This window comes from Xenopus tropicalis, chromosome 6 (assembly GCF_000004195.4).
Source record: "Xenopus tropicalis strain Nigerian chromosome 6, UCB_Xtro_10.0, whole genome shotgun sequence".
NCBI lineage: Eukaryota > Metazoa > Chordata > Amphibia > Anura > Pipidae > Xenopus > Xenopus tropicalis.
The window spans coordinates 134879531-134906449 of NC_030682.2; the positions used below are offsets into that span (position 1 = coordinate 134879531).

The 26919-nt window shown below is 36.2% G+C and overlaps 1 protein-coding gene across 1 annotated transcript in view; it reads right to left on the bottom strand.

Annotated features, from left to right (window-relative positions):
* The window catches only part of csmd3 (CUB and Sushi multiple domains 3), a 657789-nt gene that overhangs the window by 21273 nt on the left and 609597 nt on the right, over positions 1 to 26919 (bottom strand). The window contains exons 60-65 of the mRNA XM_018094906.2: positions 26373 to 26552; positions 22260 to 22433; positions 9250 to 9423; positions 6939 to 7012; positions 3314 to 3425; positions 1073 to 1252 (exon numbers count right to left, since the gene is read on the bottom strand). Of these exons, the coding sequence (XP_017950395.2) occupies positions 1073 to 1252; positions 3314 to 3425; positions 6939 to 7012; positions 9250 to 9423; positions 22260 to 22433; positions 26373 to 26552 (894 nt within the window). The remainder of the gene's footprint in view (positions 1 to 1072; positions 1253 to 3313; positions 3426 to 6938; positions 7013 to 9249; positions 9424 to 22259; positions 22434 to 26372; positions 26553 to 26919) is intronic.

Consider the following 26919-nt stretch of genomic DNA (forward strand, 5'->3'; position numbering starts at 1 on the left):
GCTGGAGAATGCTTTGGGGTGGGGGCCTAGGGGAAGCTGGAGAATGCTTTGGGGTGGGGGCCTAGGGGAAGCTGGAGAATGCTTTGTGGGGGGGCCCTGGGGGAAGCTGGAGAATGCTTTGTGGGGGGGCCCTGGGGGAAGCTGGAGAATGCGTTGTGGGGGGGCCCTGTTGGAAGCTGGAGAATGTTTTGTGGGGGGGGGCCTGGGGGAAGCTGGAGAATGCTTTGGGGTGGGGGCCTAGGGGAAGCTGGAGAATGCTTTGTGGGGGGGCCCTGGGGGAAGCTGGAGAATGCTTTGTGGGGGGGCCCTGGGGGAATCTAGAGAATGCTTTGTGGGGGGGCCCTAGGGGAAGCTAGAGAATGCCTTGTGGGGGGGCCTGGGGGAAGCTGGAGGATGCTTTGGGGGGGAAGCTGGAGGATGCTTTGGGGGGGCTTTTTAGGGGGGCACTGGCTACCAAAGTTTTAGGGGGCCCTGGGCTGACTAGCAATGATTTAGGGGGTACCTGCCCTGGCACCAATGCAAAATGTAACTCCTGGACACCAATGTTTTAGGGGGCCCTGGCTACCAAGGTTTTATGTCCTTTGTATTGATGGGAGGGGTCACTGGGGGAGGGGCCATTGGGGTGTGGGAGGAGGGGGGGCCCAAAAAACTTTATTATGAGGGGTCCCGTGATTTCTGATGGCGGCCCTGCATACTGCCAATAATCTAACATTCAATATACATTATTAATACAAAAGATGTATTATTTAAACAATATCTAACTTGGGTTGCCCTGTCAATGTCTTTGTAATGTTTTAGAATCTTAAGGTCCCCATACACGGGCCAATTCTAGCTGCCCATATCGGTCCCTTAGACTGATTCGGCAGCTAATCGGCCCGTGTATGGGGACTACCGACGGGCTTGTCCGACCGATATCTGGCCTGAAATCAGCCAGATATCAATCAGGCAGGTTAAAAAATCTAGTCGGATCTGACCATTGCCGCCGTGTATGGGCACCTTTAGTCCAAACTTAATTTATATGCTGATAGGTAGCTCTGTGTCCCCTGCTTAAACAGTTAACAGTTACAAATACCTCTACACACTGGAACTTTGCCACTCCAAGTATTGTCTGGCTGACATATTCTGTGTTCTGTTCCACCAGATAGCATGTATCCTGGCTGACAGCTGTATATCAATGTATAACCAAGAGATGGCAGATCCATTCCAACAACATTTGAGTGTAATGGAGATTCTGGTTGCTTACAGCTGTGTGCTGTCAAGAGAAAAAAGAGGGGCTGAAGTATAAACTCATTTATACTCATTTATTAAATAAATTCAATGTCTCAACTGCAAAAGCAGTGAAGCACTATAGAATATTAAATGCACTTTTCTCTACTTCACCCTAAAGTCTCAATGTATACTTCTCATAGATGGTACTTGCACTGAAAGATCATCTAAGGGTTATTGACTGTTTAAATATTGACTTATTTCCAGCCTAATAAAAATAGCTAGATTCACAGTTACAATATGCTGGGGCATTAAAGTAAAATGAGCTATACATTTTTATAAATATAATAAATATGTTTAAAAAATAGGAATAAGAAACCACATTGCTCATTACAACTTAAATATTGTACAGGTATAGGACCCGTTATCCAGAATGCTCGGGACCAAGGGTATTCCAGATAAGGGATCTTTCCGTAATTTGCATCTCCATACCTTAAGTCTACTAAAAAATCAATAAAACAAGTACAGGTACGGTTTTATTATTACAGAAAAAAGGGAATCATTTAAACATGAAATAAACCCAATATGATTGTTCTGCCCCCAATAAGGGGTAATTATATCTTAGTTGGGATCAAGTACAGGTACTGTTTTATTATTACAGAGAAAAGGGAATCATTTAACCATTAAATAAACCCAATATGATTGTTCTGCCCCCAATAAGGGGTAATTATATCTTAGTTGGGATCAAGTACAGGTACTGTTTTATTATTACAGAGAAAAGGGAATCATTTAACCATTAAATAAACCCAATATGATTGTTCTGCCCCCAATAAGGGGTAATTATATCTTAGTTGGGATCAAGTACAGGTACTGTTTTATTATTACAGAGAAAAGGGAATCATTTAACCATTAAATAAACCCAATAGGGCTGTTCTGCCCCCAATAAGGGGTAATTATATCTTAGTTGGGATCAAGTACAGGTACTGTTTTATTATTACAGAGAAAAGGGAATCATTTAACCATTAAATAAACCCAATAGGGCTGTTCTGCCCCCAATAAGGGGTAATTATATCTTAGTTGGGATCAAGTACAGGTACTGTTTTATTATTACAGAGAAAAGGGAATCATTTAACCATTACATAAACCCAATAGGGCTGTTCTGCCCCCAATAAGGGGTAATTATATCTTAGTTGGGATCAAGTACAGGTACTGTTTTATTATTACAGAGAAAAGGGAATCATTTAACCATTAAATAAACCCAATAGGGCTGTTCTGCCCCCAATAAGGGGTAATTATATCTTAGTTGGGATCAAGTACAGGTACTGTTTTATTATTACAGAGAAAAGGGAATCATTTAACCATTACATAAACCCAATAGGGCTGTTCTGCCCCCAATAAGGGGTAATTATATCTTAGTTGGGATCAAGTACAGGTACTGTTTTATTATTACAGAGAAAAGGGAATCATTTAACCATTAAATAAACCCAATATGATTGTTCTGCCCCCAATAAGGGGTAATTATATCTTAGTTGGGATCAAGTACAAGGTACTGTTTTATTATTACAGAGAAAAAGGAAATCAATATTTAAAAATTAGAATTATTTTGATTAATATGGAGTCTATGGAAGATGGGTTTTCTGTAATCTGGATAATGGGTTTCTGAATAAGGGATTCCATACCTTTATACAATTTTGAATCCTAACAACTTCTTTTTAAAAGAAGTTTACCCTCGTAGAGAGCTCACATAACAGAAAAAATATACATATAGATCAATAATTACACTATGAAGTACACTTTATAAGCTATGAACCATAAAGCCTGGAAGAACAATACCATAGTTAATACTATGGCTCTCCAGGATAATTATTTCTAATTATGCTATATTTGTAAAAATAAAGGCAGATCAGATTTTAGCAAATATATGAAGTGGTAGATTGTTCTTAATAAGATTGCTTTCTACTGCCCAAACAGAGGACACAAACAAAGGTGAAACTCATGTTGGGAAGTAGTTAATTATAAGTATTCTGCATGCTATTAACTGAAATAAACAAAATCTGGTAGAATATCAGATTATACAAAATGGCATGATTATACAAAATACACTTACGAATACATTCGGTTGGGATACCACTCCACGTGAGGTCGGGAAGACATGTGCGGGAGGTGGATCCATGTAAGAGATATCCTTTCTTGCAAGAGAACTGCACAGTTTTCCCCATCTTATAAAATGAATAAATGAAAAAGGTCAGAAAAAAAATTCCTTCAAAATGGACATGGCTCTCGCCATACATAATTTTGCAGTAGCACAAAGTAAAAAAAGAAAGGACACATTGCATTAACAGCTAAAGCCCACCAACTGTTGTTTACATATGTTATGTCCTATTAGCTTGGGCAGATAAATAGACACAGAATCTCACTGATATCCGTTCCACAACCTAAGAGCCTCAATATTTGGAAAATTAGGCAGTGGTTTATCTATAGAGGCTTATATTTTAATATTTTCTTGATGTTGAAAATTATAGTAGCCTATACTCTCTTAATTAGTGATGAGCAATTTTTTTAGCAGGCATGGATTCACAGCGAATTTCTGCATCTAACCATTGGCGAATTATTTTGTGAAACTTCCGCAAAATTCCAATGTGAAAATTCATGGTTGCATCAAAAAAAGGCGCAGTGGCACCAAATTAGGCATGGACACATCAAAATAGGCACAGTCGTGTCAAAAAAGGTACAGTGCGTCGCAAATTTTCAGCTGTTTCATGATTTTTTCAATAGTTTCGCAACTTTTTACGCAAAGCAAAATGGGACAGATTTGCTCATCGCTACTCATCACGAGATTCTTCAGCAGAACTAACTAATAATTTCATTTGGGTATGAGGGGCATGTGGGCATTTTTCCTCAGGCTAAAATACATGAGTGGAGTGGAGTCCACTGTAATCCACAGTCCAACAGTGGCCACTTAGGATTTCTTGAGTCATTAATTATGTAGATTTTAGTTTTCCTGCCTGATTTAAGTTCATGTATGGTCACCTTAATGGACAATTTCAACAGATCACCCTGTTTTGCTCTTGGACTGGTCTCCCTTGTCTATGCTCATTTTTTGCTTGATATACAGAGCATCGGTAGGTGTAATCTAGAGTGCAGCACCAACTCTCACATACTTTTTAAATCCTCTTGTTTGTGCAGTCAGCTTGAACAAACTGATCAATGATATTTACCCAGTGATATGAATGAGACAACATTATAACCAATAGAATCTCTGAGTGGTTTGTTGTATAATTGGCAAACTGACTGTTCCTATGACTTTTAATAAAACATTTAACTGAAATTGTGGAGAGGCTTACGTACACAAACAACAGAACAATAACCGAAGAGATAATAAGTTTGTGAGTTGAGATTTACTATCCATGTGGGAATTAATTATAAGAGAATACAAGTAACTAGATTATGCATAGACTACAAACAACAGTGGTGCCCATGTTTCATACCAAACACACTCTGCGGGTAGATGGTGCAAACCACCGAAAAGTTTAGTTCAAAGACTGTTCATTATACAACGTTTAAAGCTGAAGTGTTGTGCTGTCAGTAATTTACATCCCATTTGTAGATGAGTGCTCATAACACTAAAACTAAAATGGCCTTCCTGCTGGGAGAAAATGCAGGGCAATCGCTTAGATAAAGTGGAAAGAAGTATAAAATGAAGGAAAATTCGAAATCTGTGGCATGCAATGCAATAAGGAGCTTTTTTTTTCTTTTAAAAAAACATTGGCTTAAAGTACACAAACCTCTAGCAGAGATAATGTAGGTTTGTTAAACATGGCCTGCCTTTGTAACAACAGGGAAGGAATGGCTCATAGTCTAAATCTGTAATATAGTAAGTACTTTAAGAACACTACTTGATTTTCTTTCTGCCGTTCGTCCTGTTATATATTTTATTGGACACTATGTAAAAGGTTTCTGTTCTAGCCCAGGAGCAGTGACTTATTGCTTTCAGTTTAGAAAAAACGTTATTCGATATTTGCACCTAAATTCCACACAAAACAAAAGTAAAGGTGCTTCTAAAATATTCTTTCTAGAAATCATTTTCATTGGTATGGACTGGGAGGTCAATTTAATCATTTTTTAAATAATTTTTTTTTCAAAACACAGTTGAACTAGTGATTTTTTCCTAGTAACCAGCATATTATTTTTTTTAAAACTCGAGCAATCATAAAGGAAACCCAGCTTGAGTTTGCTAACTCACCCAGGGTTTTCGGCGAGGAAAAAAGCTCAGCGACTTTGGTCATTTTCCCTGAATGGGCTTTTTTAATGTAGAAAAACTTTGGCACCTAAAAGCTGCTTCTTTTTTTTTTTATATTACAAAATCACGTTCAGGGAAAATTACCAAAATTGCAGAGCTTATTCCGCCCGAAACCCTGCATGACTGAGCAAACGCACACTGGGCTTCTTTTATGATTGCTTCCCAAAAGTTTGATCAATCATAAATCATACCCCTGTTGTTGTATTATTTCTTTTGCAATATCATTTGCAATTAAAAATTTGAGTTCAGCAAATTCAAATTCGAAAAAATGTTATTTCATTTTTTTTGCCAATTTTTTTTCCAGCTTTAAATCTATACAACGTCTCCATGATTCACTTTCTTATATCTTATGAAATAAAAACAGCCATGTTGTTGCAGGGTAATTAAAGAGAGTATGCAATTTAATCTTATCTTTAAATAATAAAGAGAAAGCAAAACTGGTGTTAACAAATTGAAAAAGACAAAACTGTAATTTGATCTTCTTGATTCTCTCTTGAACTGCTATAAACTTCTATTTTTGATCTGGCAGTTCTTAACATTAAAAAAATGCCAACACAGATAAGAAGTCAACCTCCTATACCAGCATTTGCCCCAGTCACCCAGGGAGGCCTAATTATCAAAATTGTTATTTGTGTGATTTTTGTATTTTTTTCTACTTTGAATAACCTTTAAATTAAAAATATGGGAATATTACCTCATTTATAAAAGAAAATCGGAATTAACACAAAGGTATAAATCAGCGGTTCTCAACCTGAACAACCCTTTCACAGGGGTCGCCTAAGACCATTGGAAAACACATATTTCTGATGGTTTTAGGAATAATTTTATGGTTGGGGGTCACCACAACATGGGGAACTGTATTAAAGGGTCGCGGCATTAGGGAGGTAGAGAACCACTGGTATAAATAGAAAAAAAAAATAGAGTACATCAAATTCGTACTTCTCCTGCAATTTGAATGGGTTGCAAAGCTCAGAAAAACTTTAAAATCTTGAATTTACTAAATAGTTCAAATGACCATGACCTTGCAAGATTTCAAATGCCAACTTCTAGCTTCGAGTTTTTTTGTTTTTTTTTGGCTTAATAAGTATTGAAATTTCATGTTTTTTAAACCATAATTCAAAATCATGATTAGAAATGCAAAAACCCAAATCAAGAAAATGCACATTTCTTGCCTCTCTCTATAAGATGACCATTAAAACCTTCTTAAAAACTCTATGGGGGAGGTAAAAATTAAAATAATGATACATTCATTTACATATAATGATACATAAATTAATTAATTTATAAATTAATTAATTAATTATTACATAATTATATATATAAAAAAATAAAGATATACTGGAACTATAAACAGGAAACAAATATAAAAAATCAAAACCTGCTGCATGTATATATATATTAGTAGATCAGCCTTATTGCTTGCATTGATTACCTGATATCCATATGTATTATTTTGAAAGCCATGTCGTGGAGTACCAGGGTTTTCACAAGATGTCCATGTGGGCTCTATAAAAATACATATATTATCATTATTATGGAATAAGCATGGTACCCAGATTCTATTTTTCCTTAGAAAGTAATATATTGTGTACATTGGGCTTAGTTTTAATAGCTAAATCCACAGATTCTTAGCTCAAGTACTCAGAAAGTGCAGCAACATAGATTTTATAAGCATTATCCCATAAGTACAGGAAGCTCTTTCATTATCACAGGCTGATCTGTTACATTGGCACGAGTCTCAGCATTTGCTTGCACTTATATGAGAATATCTTTCTAATCTGCTCCAGTGGGGGGCCCTGCAGACTGATTCTGGGAACTTACAGCTTAATACATCAATCTTACAAGGTGTCTAGGGATATACTGTAAACTTTCATTACTGCAAATGTCTCAAGATTAGACTGAAAGGGCAATAGATCAGCATCTGTAAGTTCCAGCCCAGATTGCCGTAGATCTTTCACGGAATAATAAGATATTTATTTAACAGCTCTCAAAACCAAAAACAGAGAATCGATTTATGAGCTTTTAAAAGCTTTTCATTATACAGATCGAATGTCTCTTTTATATTTACACCAAGGGTATGTGGTGCCTCAGAAGCTAAAACCACCATCATGCAAAAACCGTGGCTCATTGTTTACAAAAGGCAACATCACAACTAAAACGCTAGCACTCCAAAGCGCCTTCGTTTCATTCATTTTTGTCCTTGAATTTAACAGTGGCTGTTAAATTGCTCTTTGAAATCATTCAAAGTTGTATTTTGTATAGCAAGCAACAGACTTTTTGCCGCTCGTAAGAAACAAAAAATTAAAGTTGCTCTTATATCAAAAGACTTCTTGTAACATTCATGCATCATAACACTCTTAGCAGAAGAATAAGAGGCCTGATAAGAAATATTTTCCCTTTTAGCTTCCTCAACAAAAAAGCCCAGATTATTTTGATATACAGCATCTCAACTGGAAACTTTTACATAACTGTGAATATTATTGTATAGGTTTCTTTATAAAAAAAAAGATAACTTTTTTATATATTATGGTTATAGCAAAGATTTGTCCGCAGTAGTTATTTTGTGCATTTTACAGGAACGCCATCAGGACAAGATTTTGTTACTGAGAAACTTTAAAGCTGGGGCACCATCTGGTAGAAGTATAATGCTGTAGAAAAAGGTCTTTTTTGTTTCCTTTATTAAAGAGTAGTGCAATAAATGGAAAAATATAACTTTACCCTGTTTTAATTGCTAAAAAAAGGCTGAGTGAAACCACAGACAAACAAATGACCAATGACTCTAATGCATTTCACTTGAGAAAAAACGCAGTTGAAAAAATGCCCATTGACTCCAATGCATTTGGTGCAAAAAAATGCCCATTGACTCCAATGCATTTGGTGCAAAAAGAAGCACATTGACTCCAATGCATTTGGTGCAAAAAATGCCCATTGACTCCAATGCATTTGGTGCAAAAAAATGCCCATTGACTCCAATGCATTTGGTGCAAAAAGAAGCACATTGACTCCAATGCATTTGGTGCAAAAAATGCCCATTGACTCCAATGCATTTGGTGCAAAAAAATGCCCATTGACTCCAATGCATTTGGTGCAAAAAGAAGCACATTGGCTCCAATGCATTTGGTGCAAAAAAAGCCAATTGACTCCAATGCATTTGGTGCAAAAAAATGCCCATTGACTCCAATGCATTTCGTGCAAAAAGAAGCACATTGACTCCAATGCATTTGGTGCAAAAAAATGCCCATTGACTCCAATGCATTTGGTGCAAAAAGAAGCACATTGACTCCAATGCATTTGGTGCAAAAAAAGCACATTGACTCCAATGCATTTCCCCCATTTCCCCATTTTCCTTTTGTGATTTTTTGGCTAAGTGAAATGGGGGCAGTTTGGTTCATTGTTCTTATTTTTTTTTTAAACTGTACTAAATGCTTTTGTGTGTTAGTATAACATTCCCAATATTCAAATAAAGGCAGCCTATTAAATCTTGCCAATTATAAGAATAAAAAAGCACTATACTAAATGGTTCAGAAAGCTATCTGTAACCAATAACAAGTATTTAACAATGAAGAGTGCAATGAAAAAAGAAAGTCAGCCAAAAGGACAAGGCTAAAGAATAACTGTATAAGAAATGGAACACTGAGTAAAATGAAATATGTTATAGTATTATAAATTGGAGGCAAACTAGATTGCAGTAGATTTTGTGCATTAATCACAGAGATATTGGGTTTATTATAGTAGAAGATTACCTATGCATCGTGGTGGCGAGCCACTCCAGGTCCCATCTGCCTGACATATCCTAGTATTGGAACCAACTAAAATGTAGGGTAGACTGCACATAAACGACACCTCCGATTGGAATATAAAGCTCTTGCCCTCTCTTTTCCCATTTGCCGGTATTCCTGGGTCACCACAAAATTTAGCTGTAATGAAAAGTAATAAATAAGTAAAAATATATTTATTAAATGCTATCCCATACATGCTAACATCTTTTTCAGTAACAACTGTATTGTATATTTCTGTGACCTGTTTACTATTTTCTGGCAAATCTTATGCCGAAAGCAAGCATGGGGATTTAGCACATTTGGCACATCACAAGGGTTTCCAGGCAAATTGCAGTATCAAAATACCTGGAGCCATTTTCAGCATAGAATCTCATACAAATGACCACTGCTGGAGTTTTCGTGTAATTCCCATTAACAACAGTAGGTTCACTGAGGGGAACTAAGGGGTAATTATATCTTAGTTGGGATCAAGTACAGGTACTGTTTTATTATTACAGAGAAAAGGGAATCATTTAACCATTAAATAAACCCAATAGGGCTGTTCTGCCCCCAATAAGGGGTAATTATATCTTAGTTGGGATCAAGTACAGGTACTGTTTTATTATTACAGAGAAAAGGGAATCATTTAACCATTAAATAAACCCAATAGGACTGTTCTGCCCCAATAAGGGGTAATTATATCTTAGTTGGGATCAAGTACAGGTACTGTTTTATTATTACAGCGAAAAGGGAATCATTTAACCATGAAATAAACCCAATAGGACTGTTCTGCCCCAATAAGGGGTAATTATATCTTAGTTGGGATCAAGTACAGGTACTGTTTTATTATTACAGCGAAAAGGGAATCATTTAACCATGAAATAAACCCAATAGGGCTGTTCTGCCCCAATAAGGGGTAATTATATCTTAGTTGGGATCAAGTACAGGTACTGTTTTATTATTACAGAGAAAAGGGAATCATTTAACCAAGAAATAAACCCAATAGGGCTGTTCTGCCCCAATAAGGGGTAATTATATCTTAGTTGGGATCAAGTACAGATACTGTTTTATTATTACAGAGAAAAGGGAATCATTTAACCAAGAAATAAACCCAATAGGGCTGTTCTGCCCCAATAAGGGGTAATTATATCTTAGTTGGGATCAAGTACAGGTACTGTTTTATTATTACAGAGAAAAGGGAATCATTTAACCATTAAATAAACCCAATAGGGCTGTTCTGCCCCCAATAAGGGGTAATTATATCTTAGTTGGGATCAAGTACAGGTACTGTTTTATTATTACAGAGAAAAGGGAATCATTTAACCATGAAATAAACCCAATAGGGCTGTTCTGCCCCCAATAAGGGGTAATTATACCTTAGTTGGGATCAAGTACAGGTACTGTTTTATTATTACAGAGAAAAGGGAATCATTTAACCATTAAATAAACCCAATATGGCTGTTCTGCCCCCAATAAGGGGTAATTATATCTTAGTTGGGATCAATTACAAGGTACTGTTTTATTACTACAGAGAAAAAGAAAATCAGTTTGAATTATTTTATTAAAATGGAGTCTATGGGAGACAGGCTTTCCGTAATTCGGAGCTTTCTGGATAATGGGTTTCCGGATAAGGGATCCCATACCTGTACTATTATGCTAAGCTTACAAACACAAACCCGTGATTACTTAGTTAATAAATAGCGATGAGCCAATCTCTCCCTTATTTTGAAAGAATAGAATATTCTTTTTTACTAAAATACATATTTAGAAGGTGAAATCACAAGTGCTGTAGTCAAGTGAATAAGGAAGAAAGTGTCAGAAGAGGCTAAATTTGTTTCCCTATGAAACAGTACAAACAACATGATATGATAATTCCCATGGAAGCTTGGTACTGAGCAGCTTTGTGTCATGATTTTACTCTAAATGAAAAACAAGATGCTACTTCAAAAATATAATAAACTCAGTTTTTATTTTGACAGTTTCCCACAATTTTATTGCTTTACAATCGTGTTCAGGGTTATTTATTATTTGACAGACCACTTTGCAGAGGTACTTTAGTTCAAAGCTTGTGACAACTTTTCAGCAAGCAGTCAGCAGTTGACATTACTTTTTTTTAACTCTATGTTCTTTATTTGTTTTTTTTTAATACATAAACAGGAACACCAGGGAGGGTTTGAAAAGAATCAAGTTTCAGATACATTTTACAGGTGAGTCAAAAATAATAATAATATGTCAAGTTTTTAAAGCTACCTAATTGTGGAGAACTGTGGAGAACTAAACAGGCAAAAATGTTCTCTTGTGCTACTTACTAGTGATGAGCGAATTTTTTGCCAGGCATGGATTTGCAGTGAATTTCTGAATTTCGCCATTGGTGAATTGTTTCTGTGAAAATGCACCGCAGAAAAATTTGTTGCGTGGAAATTTTTTTTGTCACGCATCAAATTGGGCATGGTCGCGGCAAAAAAGCGCGGGCAACAAAAAAATAGACGCAGGCAACAAAAAAATTAGACGCGGACGACAAAAAAGACACGACCGAGAAAAAAAATTGGGCGACAAATGCGTTTTGCGAATTTTTCGCCATTTTGCAAATTTTCTTGCCGTTTAATGAATTTTATGGTGAAGCGAAACGGGACACATTCGCTCCTCACTACTACTTACCTTTAGTGGTCAATGATAACAAAGGTTAGGATTTTAGTTATAAGGAAGACTAGTTAGGTTGGGATTGTTTACACTGAAGAAAAGTCATTTAAATCAGAGATCATTACTATGTGCAAATATATAATAGAACCATAAAATAAACTCCCTGATGATCACATTTTGCATTTAATTTAAAGCAATTGGGAAACTGCGACTGGCAAAAAAAAAAAAAATTGGGAAAAAACTTGACTATCAGCTTTCTTAAATACCGAATATACTTCCCATAGCCTTCAATGAGATTTCAGCAGGTTTTAGGTGTCATACTTTGGATGATTAATTTTATGGGCGTGGAATAAATCTCAACAAATTCCATTAAAGATTTGATTATGGATAGTGATGAACAAATCTGTCCTGTTTCGCTTTGCCATAAAATTTGCGAAACAGCAAAAATTCATGAAACGCATTTGTCGCGCAATTTTTTTTTGTTGCCCGTGTCTATTTTGCGCAACTGCACCTTTTTTTACGCAACCACTCCTTTTTTGATGGGAACGCGCCCAATTTGATGCAACTGTGCCCTTTTTTTTGTGAGAAGCAAAAAAATCATCGCAATTAAGTTTTCCGCTGCAAATTTTCACGTAAGGTTCACAAAACAATTCGCCAATGGCAAAATGCAGAAATTCACTGCGAATCCATGCCTGGCAAAAAAATTCACTCATCACTAATTATGGAATGTTAAGCAATTTCCTCAGAGTACAGTTTTGACTCTTTAAATGAAGAAGGAATCTTTATCATTTATACAGTTAACTGGAGGCAAATGGGCTTTCTACCCTTCCTCTTGATCAATTAGATCCACTTTGGGCAAAAAGAAAGGATGGATGTGCCCATTTTCTACCTCAACTACTGCACATGTAAATGATAAATTTCATTTTTCAGTATTTCTATCATTAGCCTTTCTCAGTTCACCTTTGATGTAGTTATGTATTAAACATTTACAAATAACACTTTTGATGAAAAAAAACCCAAATCTTCAACGTTTTCTAGTGAGTTGCCTTATATCTTCTTCTACAGAATAAATTAGCACCCTTTTCCCTGTCAGTAGCTAAGGAAACCAGCCAATTGCATCTTAAACAAGGAATATCCACATGGGTTTGCATCACTGGCAAAATCATTTCTCAGCTTTTTATCGTTTGTTATACAGGTATGGGATCCCTTATCCGGAAACCCATTATCAAGAAAGTTCCGAATTACGGAAAGGCCATCTCCCATAGACTCTATTATAAGCAAATAATTCTAATTTTAAAAATGATTTCCTTTATCTCTGTAATAATAAAACAGCACCTTGTACTTGATCCCAACTAAGATATAATTACCCCTTATTGGGGGCAGAACAGCCCTATTGGGTTTATTTCATGGTTAAATGATTCCCTTTTCTCTGTAATAATAAAACAGTACCTGTACTTGATACCAACTAAGATATAATTACCCCTTATTGGGGCAGAACAGCCCTATTGGGTTTATTTCATGGTTAAATAATTCCCTTTTCTCTGTAATAATAAAACAGTACCTGTACTTGATCCCAACTAAGATATAATTACCCCTTATTGGGGGCAGAACAGCCCTATTGGGTTTATTTCATGGTTAAATAATTCCCTTTTCTCTGTAATAATAAAACAGTACCTGTACTTGATCCCAACTAAGATATAATTACCCCTTATTGGGGGCAGAACAGCCCTATTGGGTTTATTTCATGGTTAAATAATTCCCTTTTCTCTGTAATAATAAAACAGTACCTGTACTTGATCCCAACTAAGATATAATTACCCCTTATGGGGGGCAGAACAGCCCTATTGGGTTTATTTAATGGTTAAATGATTCCCTTTTCTCTGTAATAATAAAACAGTACCTGTACTTGATCCCAACTAAGATATAATTACCCCTTATTGGGGGCAGAACAGCCCTATTGGGTTTATTTCATGGTTAAATAATTCCCTTTTCTCTGTAATAATAAAACAGTACCTGTACTTGATCCCAACTAAGATATAATTACCCCTTATTGGGGGCAGAACAGCCCTATTGGGTTTATTTAATGGTTAAATGATTCCCTTTTCTCTGTAATAATAAAACAGTACCTGTACTTGATCCCAACTAAGATATAATTACCCCTTATTGGGGCAGAACAGCCCTATTGGGTTTATTTAATGGTTAAATGATTCCCTTTTCTCTGTAATAATAAAACAGTACCTGTACTTGATCCCAACTAAGATATAATTACCCCTTATTGGAGACAAAACAAGCCTATTGGGTTTATTCAATATTTAAATGATTTTTAGCAGACTTTAGTTATGGAGATCCAAATTATGGAAAGATCCTTTATCCGCAAAACCCCAGGTCCCGAGCATTCTGGATAACAGGTCCCATACCTGTATTTATATTGCTACAGAACTCAGAAACCATTAAAGAACAATAATTAGTTCTTGAGTATTGACACTTTGTTACAAACCATTGCCATGAAGCTTTTTTTTCATGTCTATGGAAGAAGAGCATTATTTTTATAAAATTATTTTTCAAGACTGTGTCATTTTATAATTATATTTGATATGATTTAATATACAGTATCCATTAACTCCTTATATAAGTATTTCCATTGATAAACTTAATCGTCTTAATGCCTATCTTCTATGATGTTACAGATCACACTATGGGGCGATTCGCTAAAGTGCAATAATGCTTATCGCATGCTTCTTCATCAAAGTCATTTTGCATGCATTAAAGCACATATCACATGCGCAAAAAAACGCACTATCGCATGCCTTATTTACCTCGTATTGTGTTAATTTTCGCATAGATATAATACTAACACATAATTCACAAACACATAAGAAGCGTTAAATGCGCTAAATATCGCATTAGTCTGTGCTAATATTAAAACCTACTTGGGGCAGGCGGTAATTATAGAAAAGTACAGTTCATGAGCTTTTGGCAACACAATATGGACTTTGCAGTGGGATTTATTCAAGTCTGTGTTGGCCCCAGAGTGATGCAGCCGCCAGTTTGCAGGGAAATGGTCATTTTCAGAATGATAGTTTTCCGAAAGTAATGGTTACATGCGTAATATTGTGTGCTAATATCGCACACAGCGAAATATATCGTGCGCAGAGGGAAATAACACACACGGCGGGAAATAATGTAAGAAAAAGGTTAATTGCAAGTTAAATAACGCAAAGAACTTCGCGTCTAAATTATGACGCCTGTCCTTTTAGTGAATCATGCAAAAAATAAGAAGCAATAAAATTTTCAACGCATGCTATAAATAGCGCTCGTTTTAACGCACTTTAGTGAATCAACCCCTATGTCGCAAAAATGAAGCCCTGATATTCGATCTCTCATGCTTATCCAGTACTATTATTTTTCTTCAGTTATATCCTATATTTTATGGAGGAATAAAAAGCTGTACATGTGACTGGTTTGATTTTTTTTCTACAGGGTTGAGAAAGCAAAACAGTGTATAAAGCATGTTTCGGCCAACCAAACAGCAGCATCTCATTAGTACCAAAGCGAGCATGACATAAATTTCCATCTGGATATAGGAGGCTGAACTATTCACCTGCAATAAATACTAGTTAAAGTGATTGTAGTGTGGTTGTGCCCATAACAATATAAAACAAATTGCTGAGAGCTGGTGCAATGACCTTTTCGATTCAATATATTTATTAAAAACAAACATAACAGCTTAGTCAATTTCAAAATATATAGCAAGTAAATCAAACTTTTGTTGGGCCAGTTTTTGGTTCAGCGTCCAAGTCAAAGAGACATCAGTGTATTTATCTTAGAAATCTACTCGTGTTTTTGGTTACACAATTTTTCCGATGTTTGTTCTGATGCATTGAAGGGCCATAGTATTTTTAAATGTTTTTTGTTTCACTGTAGTAATTGGTTGCTAATAGTGATGAGCGAATATGTCCCGTTTTGATTTGGCAAAAAATTCTCGAATCTTTGAAAAGACTTACAAAACAGCGAAAAATCTGCAAAATGGTGGAAATGTCATTTTTTTTTGACACGTGCGGCAAAATATTGTCGCACACATCAAAAAAATAACTGAGCGTCCAAATAAATGCTGTGAGCAACCATTTTTGTTGCCACGTGAAAAATGTTTTTGTTGCAAATTTTTTAATGGTGAATTTTGTCGCCCGTTTCGCTAAATAATCTGGCGGGAAATTCACCGCAAATCGATGCCTGGTGAATTATTTGCCCCATCACTAGTCGCTTAACAGTTTCAACGTTCACAAAGCCCATATAAAATTCACACGAAGGCAAATTTGTATGCACAGAGGCATCAATTTTCACATTGCAAATCATTTTTCCGTTACCGACTTTTATTACATTTCCCCCTAAGTTTTAAAAAATAATTTATTTTTTTCTTCTTTCCTTGTATTTGAATATAGCATGAATCAGTATTGGTAGTAGTAGTAGTAGGCTTAAGGTTTGGTGATCTAAATTAAAGAAAAATCTCTCATCCAGAAAAGCGCAGGTCCCAAGTAGATTAACATTCTCCTGCTGAACTATTCTTGCAGAGTCCGAATGCGTTTTTTTCGTAATGATCGGTATTTTGCGACTTTTTCGAGCGCTCAATACGAAAGTCGCGACAATTCGCGAAAATCGTACTGGCTATGAAAAAGTTGCGACAATTCACAAAATTTGTAATGGCAATGAAAAAGTCGTGACAATTCACGAAAGTCGTACTGGCTATGAAAAAGTTGCGACAATTCGTGCAAGTCGTAACGGCTACGAAAAAGTCGCAAAAAATACGAAAAAGTCGCAAAATGTTCGTTTTCCAATCCAAATCGGATTCGTGGATTAGTAAATCAGCCCCTAAGTTTTCACTTTTTCAAAATTTTGCTCCTGTTAAGTTAAAAAACTTGATCACGATGAAAAGTTTTCTTTGCATTTTAAAAATATGACTATTTAAAAAAAAAATCATCAAATTGTTTGAATATTAAAATACTCCTCCTATTGACTTCTACTGATGGTCAGCAGATTTTTTTCCCATGATTTTCTCAAATAGCAGAAAACCTGTGACTAGTGATGAGCGCATTTTTTCAGCATTGGCGAATTGCTTTGCAAAACTTCCGCAAAACTTTGCCGCAGAAAAATTGGCCATGCTTAAAAAAAAAAAATCTAGCGTCTAATTGGTGGCGGTCGCGTCAAAATTGGGCACAGTATCATCAAAAAAAGCGCGGCCGACATAAAAAAGGACATGGGCGACAAAAAAATCATGGGACAAATGTTTCACTAATTTTCTTGCCGTTTCGTGAATTTTATGGTGAAGCAAAATGGGACAGATTCGCTCATTACTACCTGTTAGAGATGTAGCTAACTGTTCGTCGGCGAACTAATTCGCGCGAACATCAGGTGTTCGCAAGTTCGGAAGTTTGCTAACTTTTCGCGTATGTCCGCAATTTGGGTTCGCCGCGGTTTTTTTTTCCGCTGTGTTTTTTCGCTGCGTTTTTTCTCGGCCTAAAAACGCCACACAAGTCACACATGGCGTTTTTCAGCCTAGTACTGGTGTAAGCAAATCCCGTTTCCATGGTGCTAATAGTGCGAAATAGCAAAAAACACCGCGTATTTCCGCTAGGTCTGCCAGCTGGCTTTGCGGTTTTACGCAACGCTGTGTCAACAAAGTATTTTTCAGAGAAATTTTTGCCCTTGATCCCCCTCCTGCATGCCACTGTCCAGGTCGTGGCACCCTTTAAACAACTTTAAAATCAGTTTTCTGGGCAGAAATGGCTTTTCTAGGTTTTAAAGTTTGCCTTCCCATTGAAGTCTATGGGGTTCGCAAAGTTCACAAATATTCGCGCTTTTTGGCGTAAGTTCGTGTTCGCGAACTTTTTTTTTGAGGTTCGCTACATCCCTACTACCTGTGACCTCAAATATCAATAAATTTGCCAATTTGACAATTACTGTACATAAGAAAATTTTTAGTTAATACGGCTAAAGGTTCAGAAAAGGCTATATGCAAGCTTACAATGGAGTCATTTTTCACCTTGTATTCTTTACCACTAGTAGTGTTCTTACTATAAGGGGCTGATTTACTAATCCACGAATCCAAATCCCGAATGGGAAAAAATCGGATTGGAAACTAATAGTTTGCGACTTTTTCGTATTTTTTGCGATTTTTTCGTCACCGTTGCGACTTTTTCGTGAATTGTTGCGACTTTTTCGTAGCCGTTACGACTTGCACGAATTGTCGCGACTTTTTCTTAGCCGTTGCGAATTGTCACAACTTTTTCGTATTGAGGGCTAGTAAACGGCGAACAAACCTTTCCGATTTTTTCGCGACGGTCACGAAAAAATCGTGTCAATTCGCGCAAGTCATAATGGCTATGAAAAAGTCGCGACGGCGAAAAAAATCGATAAAATACCGATCATTACGAAAAAAACGCATTTGGACGCTTTCGATCCATTCGTGGTTAGTTAGTAAATCGGCCCCTAAGAGTGACTGCATTTTGCTTGACTCCTGCTTTAGGAGGAACTGAATAAAGCAGGACAAGGCTATAATGGATAATTTATTTTACAGTGCTGTTTTGCCTACAGGCAAGGGTTAAACCATGCCGTGGGTGCTGTTTTTCCATGCCTGAAATCATGCAATTTTTGACATTAAAAGATCTTTCCAGTGGATATTCATTTAGCTGTAAGGCACATATTGAACCACTGCTCATGTTTTATGTATATAATTCCATTTAAGGCTGCACACACATACTTGTGCTGTTACTATGCACCCTATTACATCAATGTTAGGGATAATAAATGAGCTACTCCTAAATTGCTCAGCTTTTCATACAACAGTTATTTTAGTTTTTAGAGTATTGCCTTATAAATGTAACCACTTTCAGTATTGCTACATGCTTTACCAATATCAGCTAGAATTCTGCCATTCTGTTTTATTACTTTATGCTTACAACCCCCCCACTCCTCCATTCCAGGCTTATTATATATAAAGGGTAAGTTCCACTTAGAATTAACTTTTTTAACTATTAAACTTTTCAGTTGGTCTTCATTTTTTATGGTTCTTGAATTATTTGCCGTCCTAGTCTGGCTCTCTATTCAGAACTCAATTTAAAATGCTATCTAGTTCACTGTTCCAGAAAACTGAAAAACTTTCTCCGTGTGCATATTTATTTTATTATTTTTTTATTACTTTTTTATTGTTTATCCTTCTATAAAGAACTTCTCACATTTATTTTCTATTCTGATTGTTAACTGCTGTCTGGTTGTAAGATTAAGTTACTATATACCCTGGAAAACAAACAGAGCTGCAAAGAAAGACCAACAGCAGATTGTCTTTAATGATGATTTCAAATGATTTACTAATAATTTTAAGATAAGCTGCCCTTTCCATTTGTTTTATAGTCATAGGTTTGTAACTGACCTATTTTGTAAATGGTAAATGTAACTAAAACCTATTCATATGCAGACATGATCATATAAAATATATTCCAAATCAATCACATTGTGTGGGGAATATTAGCATTTTAAAGCAATGTGTCTGCTTCTATATTTCCAGTCATTAGCATCAAGCTCAATCTTAGGCAGTACTTTGAAATCCCCTTGTCTTTTAACGCTAACCATGCAACCTGTATATTTAAAAAACAGGGGCAAGAGGTAATATATACAAGCCAAATGAAGAAAGCTTGACAGCAAGGAATTTACACATCACTATTTAAGACTATAACCAATATTAAACTGGATAAATACTAACTGGGTAATTTATGCACACAATGAATATATTCATTTACCTTTTATGTTATACAGGTATGGGATCCCTTATACAGAAACTCGTTATCCAGAAAGTTCCAAATTACGGAGGCCATCTCCCATAGACTCCATTATAAGCAAATAATTCTAATTTTTAAAAATAATTTCCTTTTTCTCTCTAATAATAAAACAATATCTGTACTTGATCCCAACTAATATATAATTACCCCTTATTGGGGGCAGAACAGCCCTATTGGGTTTATTTAATGGTTAAATGATTCCCTTTTCTCTGTAATAATAAAACAGTACCTGTACTTGATCCCAACTAAGATATAATTACCCCTTATTGGGGGCAGAACAGCCCTATTGGGTTTATTTAATGGTTAAATGATTCCCTTTTCTCTGTAATAATAAAACAGTACCTGTACTTGATCCCAACTAAGATATAATTACCCCTTATTGGGGGCAGAACAGCCCTATTGGGTTTATTTCATGGTTAAATGATTCCCTTTTCTCTGTAATAATAAAACAGTACCTGTACTTGATCCCAACTAAGATATAATTACCCCTTATTGGGGGCAGAACAGCCCTATTGGGTTTATTTAATGGTTAAATGTTTCCCTTTTCTCTGTAATAATAAAACAGTACCTGTACTTGATCCCAACTAAGATATAATTACCCCTTATTGGGGGCAGAACAGCCCTATTGGGTTTATTTAATGGTTAAATGATTCCCTTTTCTCTGTAATAATAAAACAGTACCTTGTACTTAATCCCAACTAAGATATAATTACCCCTTATTGGGGGCAGAACAGCCCTATTGGGTTTATTTAATGGTTAAATGATTCCCTTTTCTCTGTAATAATAAAACAGTACCTGTACTTGATCCCAACTAAGATATAATTACCCCTTATTGGGGCAGAACAGCCCTATTGGGTTTATTTAATGGTTAAATGATTCCCTTTTCTCTGTAATAATAAAACAGTACCTGTACTGGATCCCAACTAAGATATAATTACCCCTTATTGGGGGCAGAACAGCCCTATTGGGTTTATTTAATGGTTAAATGATTCCCTTTTCTCTGTAATAATAAAACAGTACCTGTACTGGATCCCAACTAAGATATAATTATCCTTATTGGAGGCCAATATACATATTTACCTAAATATATCCTTGGGCAACATACTGTACAATAAAAGTACTATTTTAACTCTACTTGAAAATGTGTTTCTTCTGAAACAGCCAGTGAGAAACTGATATTGCTGCCATTTGCCATTTTCTCAAAAATGACTTCACTACAGTATTGGAAAAACTGTATTAAGCTGATGGTAGCAGCAGGTATCCAGCGTATTTGCTTTAGGCACTGTCATTAGGGCACACTATATAGCTCCTCTTTTACATTTATTTTCCCACTTTTCTTGCATTCGACAGGAAATCCATTTTTCTCAATGTTTCAAAAATGAAGAAACCCATTTTACCTCTAAATAACACAGCAGCAGATTAGATGTTTTTGAGAATAACAATCATCGTCACATAATGCCAATGGTTATATATCTAGCGCTAACAAAGTCTCAAAACTGCCAAAGTGGAATTAAATGTTTATCTGGAAATGACATAAAATACTTGATTTTTTTTTTCTTTTTGGCAGTTTTTTTTGTAGTCTTTAGAGTCTACCGGAATGGCACACTATTAGATTGCACATTGTTAGAAGAATAAGAAGGCAGCGGGACACTACTGTAAAGATGCATGTAATAGAACAGAAACATTGTAAGTATCAAATATTTTCTTTTGTGTTTCTGCTTGTGGAGAAGTTTCACGGTTTACTGAGAGGATTAATAGACAAGATTTCAAATAAATACATTGAACTGGTCTGGGTAATTGTGGCAGTCCATTGTTTATGCATGTAATGATTAGTGATGAGTGAATTTTTTCACCAGGCATGGATTTGCAGCGAATATCTGCATTGCGCCATTGGCAAATTGTTTTGTGAAAATTCATTGCGGAAAAATTCGGCGCACGTTAATAAAAATGTTGTTGTGCGTCAAAAAAAATGCACGGTCGCGTCAAAAAAGGGTGAAGCCGCTTCAAAAAAAGCGTGGGCAACAAAAAAAAACCCATGGGCGACCAAAAACGAAACGGACAAAAAAAATTAATAAATTGCGTGACAAATGCGTTTCATGAATTTTTCACCGTTTCGTGAATCTTATGGCGAAGCGGGGTGGGACAGATTCGCTCATCACTAGTAATGACTTTTGTCTTCTTTGTTTTGATTGCAGAGTATACAAAGGTTAAATGTGTGCTTATGAAAGTTACAATTATCAAAAAAGTGCCATGGATGGTATTTTCAAGAGCCAAAACTGCCCCTTGAGCAATGTTGAGCAATGAAAAATGTTTGTTTGTTTGTTTGTTTTTTAAGTAAGTCTAATTTGTGCTATTGTACACCTCAAAAATAATTGTGAAAAAGGTTTCGAGGAGAGTTAACAGTATCAGTAACTTGTCTTTACCCCACTCTTTCAATGTTGGGGGCTGTACCCATGAAATGTCCTTAGAACAAATAATATTGAATATTCATTGCAAATACTGAAATACAACAAATTTCTAACTCACGCAAGCATTGGGGTACTTCTCCACTCCATGTTCCATTTCCAACGCAGGTTAGCACTGCAGGAAAAGACAGTTCATAGCCAGGAGAACAGACATAACTAATGCTGAATCCCCAGTCAAAATTTGTGCCTTCTATCTTTCCATTGGACACTTGTGGAGGCGAAGGGCAAGTAACCGCTGCAAAAAAAAGATTCAAATGATTAGACATAAATCAATATCAGAAACAACCATAACTGTAATTGATTTAGAGACAAAGTAGTTCTTTTACTAAAGTACTAATAAAACATTATTCCCCATAAATAGTATTTTTTCCCAGGATTCCAAAAAAATATTCCAAATATATTTAGCCCACAAAATGTTGAACCTGAATTGGGTGCTAAATTTTGCTTGGCCAGTAAACAGGAACTAAAGGTTGCCCAATGTTAGCATTTGTACAAACAGGACATGGGTAATAGATGCAAAGGATGTATTGGTGGTAGGTACAATTTAAATAAATGTATTAATAATTATAAAATGTATTAATTAGTTTGGAGCGAATGGCTATCGTACTGCAACTTTTTTCTCACTTTTTTCCGCAAATCCATGCCTGGAGAAATATTTTGCTCATCACTAGTATTAACAGAAAAATGACCTTTATTAAAAAGCAAAGTTATGACTACATTTTCAGTCCAGACTGTGCCCCTTAGTGTCCTTGAACTTCCTCCCAGGATCAATGGCCACTACAGACCATTTGGAGGAGCCATGAATAGTGATGAGCACATTTTTTCGGCAGGCATGGATTCGCAGCGAATTTCCGCATTTCGCCATTGGCCAAAATTAGTTGTGCGGAATTATTTTTTGCCATGCGTCAAATTGGGCGTGGTCATGTCAATTTGGGTGCAGTTGCATCAAAATAGAACATAGACGCGTCAAATTGGACGCGGTGGCATCAAAAAAGGTGCGTCTTGTCAAAAAACACAGGCAACAAAAATAGACACAGGCAACAAAAAATACGCGGGCGACAAAAAAAATTGCGTGACAAATTGTGAATTTTTGCCGTTTTGCAAATTTTCTTGCAATTTCGCAAATTTTATGGTGAAACGGGACAGATTCGGTCATCACTAGCCATGAATGCCGTTAAAAAGATATTGACATATATAAAAATATTGACTGTGTCTGTATTACTTTTAAGACAGCTGTTCTTGAATAGGCAAGATAATTGTTCAATAAAATAGAAAATGTTAACAGCAGTGCCATTCAGAATCTTTTTTTGAGAAAGAAATGCATGAAGCACCCAGCCAATAATATTTCTATAGTCCTCTATGCTTTGGAATAAAAAAGAGCTAGAAACATGGCTTGTACAATATTTCCGAATGTAAAGAGACAGAACTAATGTAGTCTGACAGGCTCCAATCAATGTGTAGATTTCGTGGGAATGGTTTCTGAAACCCAGCATATAGCAGTTTGTTTTTAATCTTGTACCTGTACAAGTGTGTTCACAGGTTGGGAATGTTGATGCATCCCTAAAGAATTAGAAATCTATGAAGACATAGTAACCCAGAAATAGAAATAAAGAGCATCATACGGTAGTTTAGATGTATAAAGAGACATCAGTGAGAGAACAGAAGGTTTAAATGTGCCCCATTGATTTATATTTGTCCTAAAGAGAGAATGTTAGCAAGACCATATACAAATAGAGGCACTACTATAAACATACAAAGAAGGTATGCATAGCTATGAAGAACTCAAAGTAGGTTAAAATGCATGTCTGTATCTTAAGGCATATTGGAAGCTGTAGTCCAGCTATATCAGGTAAGGACTAGTACAATAATAATTTTGAAAAACATCTCTAGTCTAGTAACTAACTTAAAGCAACAGAATTCTCATTGAGGTCCCTTGCTCTTTATAAATCCAACTGCTTGCTTTCTTGTCATATTATTGCCATTTGAGGCATCAAATACAAAAAAAAACCCAGCAAGATATCCAAGGCTATTGTGATACTAATATCTACAGTTAGGGGGATATTTACTAATCCACGAATCCGAATCCCGAAAGGAAAAAATTCGGACTGGAAACAAAAATTTCGCCATCTTTTCGTCGCCGTCGCAACTTGTTCGTATTTGTCGTGACTTTTTCGTCGCCGCCGAGATTTTTTTGTATTGAGCCATTGTAAACGGCGGAAAAACAAATCCGATTTTTTCACGACGGCGACGAAAAAGTTGCGGAACATACGAAAAAGTTGCCACGGCGCCGAAAAAGTCGCAGAACATACGGAAAAGTTGCCACGGCGACGAAAAATTCGCAAAAATGACGATCATTATGAAAAAAAACACATTCGGATGCCTTGGGACCGTTTGTGGATTAGTAAATCTCCCCCTTAGTGTTAGTGGTTGTATATATAGTTTATGTATGTGTTGGTATAGATTGGTAAGTATAGGTTTGTTGGTGCTGGGTTTACTTTGATGGGTTGAACTTGATGAACGCTGGTCTTTCTTCAACCCTATGTAACTATGTAAGATGAGTAGTGAAGGGTGAATTTTTTCGCCAGGCATGGGTTCACTGCAAAATTCTACATTTTCTTATTGGCAAAAAGTTTTCATGAAATTGCAACAAATTAGCAGTGTCAAATACGTTGCGGTGCCATAAAAAAGTCATGGTCACATTAAAAAAAATTATGCAACAGCTGCATTTTGGTAATTTTCCACCGTTTTGGAAATTTTCAGCAGTTTCTCAAAATTTCCCATGAAACGGGACAGATTCGCTCATCACTAAAGATGAGTAATGAAGAACTTATAGGGATTATTCTGATTGGAGAATCATCTAGCATCTGTAATGAAGAAGAAGCAGATATATCTCCTTTTTCTTGGAGTCTAGTAATTTACATTCATAGCTCACATGTGTGTTTTCATGTTTAATCCAGTTTAATGCCAATTTACTGATACCTTTAATGGGACTGCACTAGGCAAATCCATAATGGAGAAGGACCTTGGAGTCCTTGTAGATAATAAACTTGGCTGTAGCAAGCAATGCCAGGCAGCAGCTGCAAGGGCAAACAAGGTTTTGAGCTGTATTAAAGGGGTATAGATTCACGGGAGGAGGGGGTTATTCTTCCCCTTTACAGAGCGCTGGTAAGGCCCCATCTAGAATATGCTGTTCAGTTTTGGTCTCCAGTGCTCAAACGGGACATGATTGAGTTAGAGAGGGTCCAGAGAAGGGCAACTAAGCTGGTAAAGGGTATGGAAAGTCTCAGTTATGAAGAAAGACTGGCCAAGTTGGGTCTGTTTACACTGGAGAAGAGGCGCTTAAGAGGTGACATGATAACTATGTATAAATATATAAAGGGATCATATAATAACCTTTCTAATGTTTTATTTACCAGTAGGTCCTTCCAACGGACACGAGGGCACCCACTCCGTTTAGAAGAAGGGAGGTTCCATTTAAACATTCGGAAAGGATTTTTTACAGTGAGAGCTGTGAAGTTCTGGAATTCCCTCCCCGAATCAGTTGTACTGGCTGATACATTATATAGCTTTAAGAAGGGGCTGGATGGATTCTTAGCAAGTGAAGGAATACAGGGTTATGGGAGGTAGCTCTTAGTACCAGTTGATCCAGGGACTGGTCCGATTGCCATCTTGGAGTCAGGAAGGAATTTTTTCCCCTCTGCGGCAAATTAGAGAGGCTTCAGATGGGGTTTTTTTTTGCCTTCCTCTGGATCAACTAGTAGTTAGGCAGGTTATATATAGGCATTATGGTTGAACGTGATGGACGTATGTCTTTTTTCAACCCAACTTACTATGTTACTATGTTACTATGTTACATTGGTATTGTAGGTATAAATGATTAGCCTTGGTACATTGTATATGCTTTGCTTTATATTAATTAATAATGGTGGGAATATGTTGAAAAACAGCAAAGTCTGATTATAAACTATTAAGTGAATTTAAACAAAATGTGTTTTGACATCACACAGTGCACAATGGCACACATATCACAGCATTCATTTCAATAATATGATGTAAAGAGAGTGACAAGGTGAGCCATCTGACCCATGTCCAGATGTTCCATCTATATAGTTAGAGGGCAGTGGCAAGAAACTATTGTGTAAACACAAATATAATACACGAGAAAAATACATACCTTTGCAAACTGGGATTATACCGCTCCATGTACCATTACTTGTACACATGCGAGTGGCAGAAATTTTAGGATCCATGGTGTAACCAGGCTGGCATACATAGGTAACGTTCTGGCCGACTATGTAATCTTCTCCGTACCTGAGACCATTAGCAGGGACACCAGGATCTCCACAGCTTATTACTGTAGGAAAATTGAGAAAAAATGAATTCAAACCATATAAACTATATGCCATATATATATATATATATATTACCCTACTCCTATAAGAAAAGAAAAAAAGGTAACTGCAGATTATTTATTTAAAGGCTAATAGCTAGGTCTTTCCTCTGTACCCCCATGGAATAAGCCATTAATGGAGAATAGAAATAACTAATTAGTTTAGATACCTTTCCTTCCCTAGGTTTAGGGCTAAAGGCAAACTGTGAAGCAAATATGCATTGTACATCATTCATAGCTATTTACCATAAAAAAACATAAAAAAGTGTAGTAATAAAGTATTATTTATCTGTGTTTTGTTTAATTATAACTAGCTTGCTTTGTATTAAAT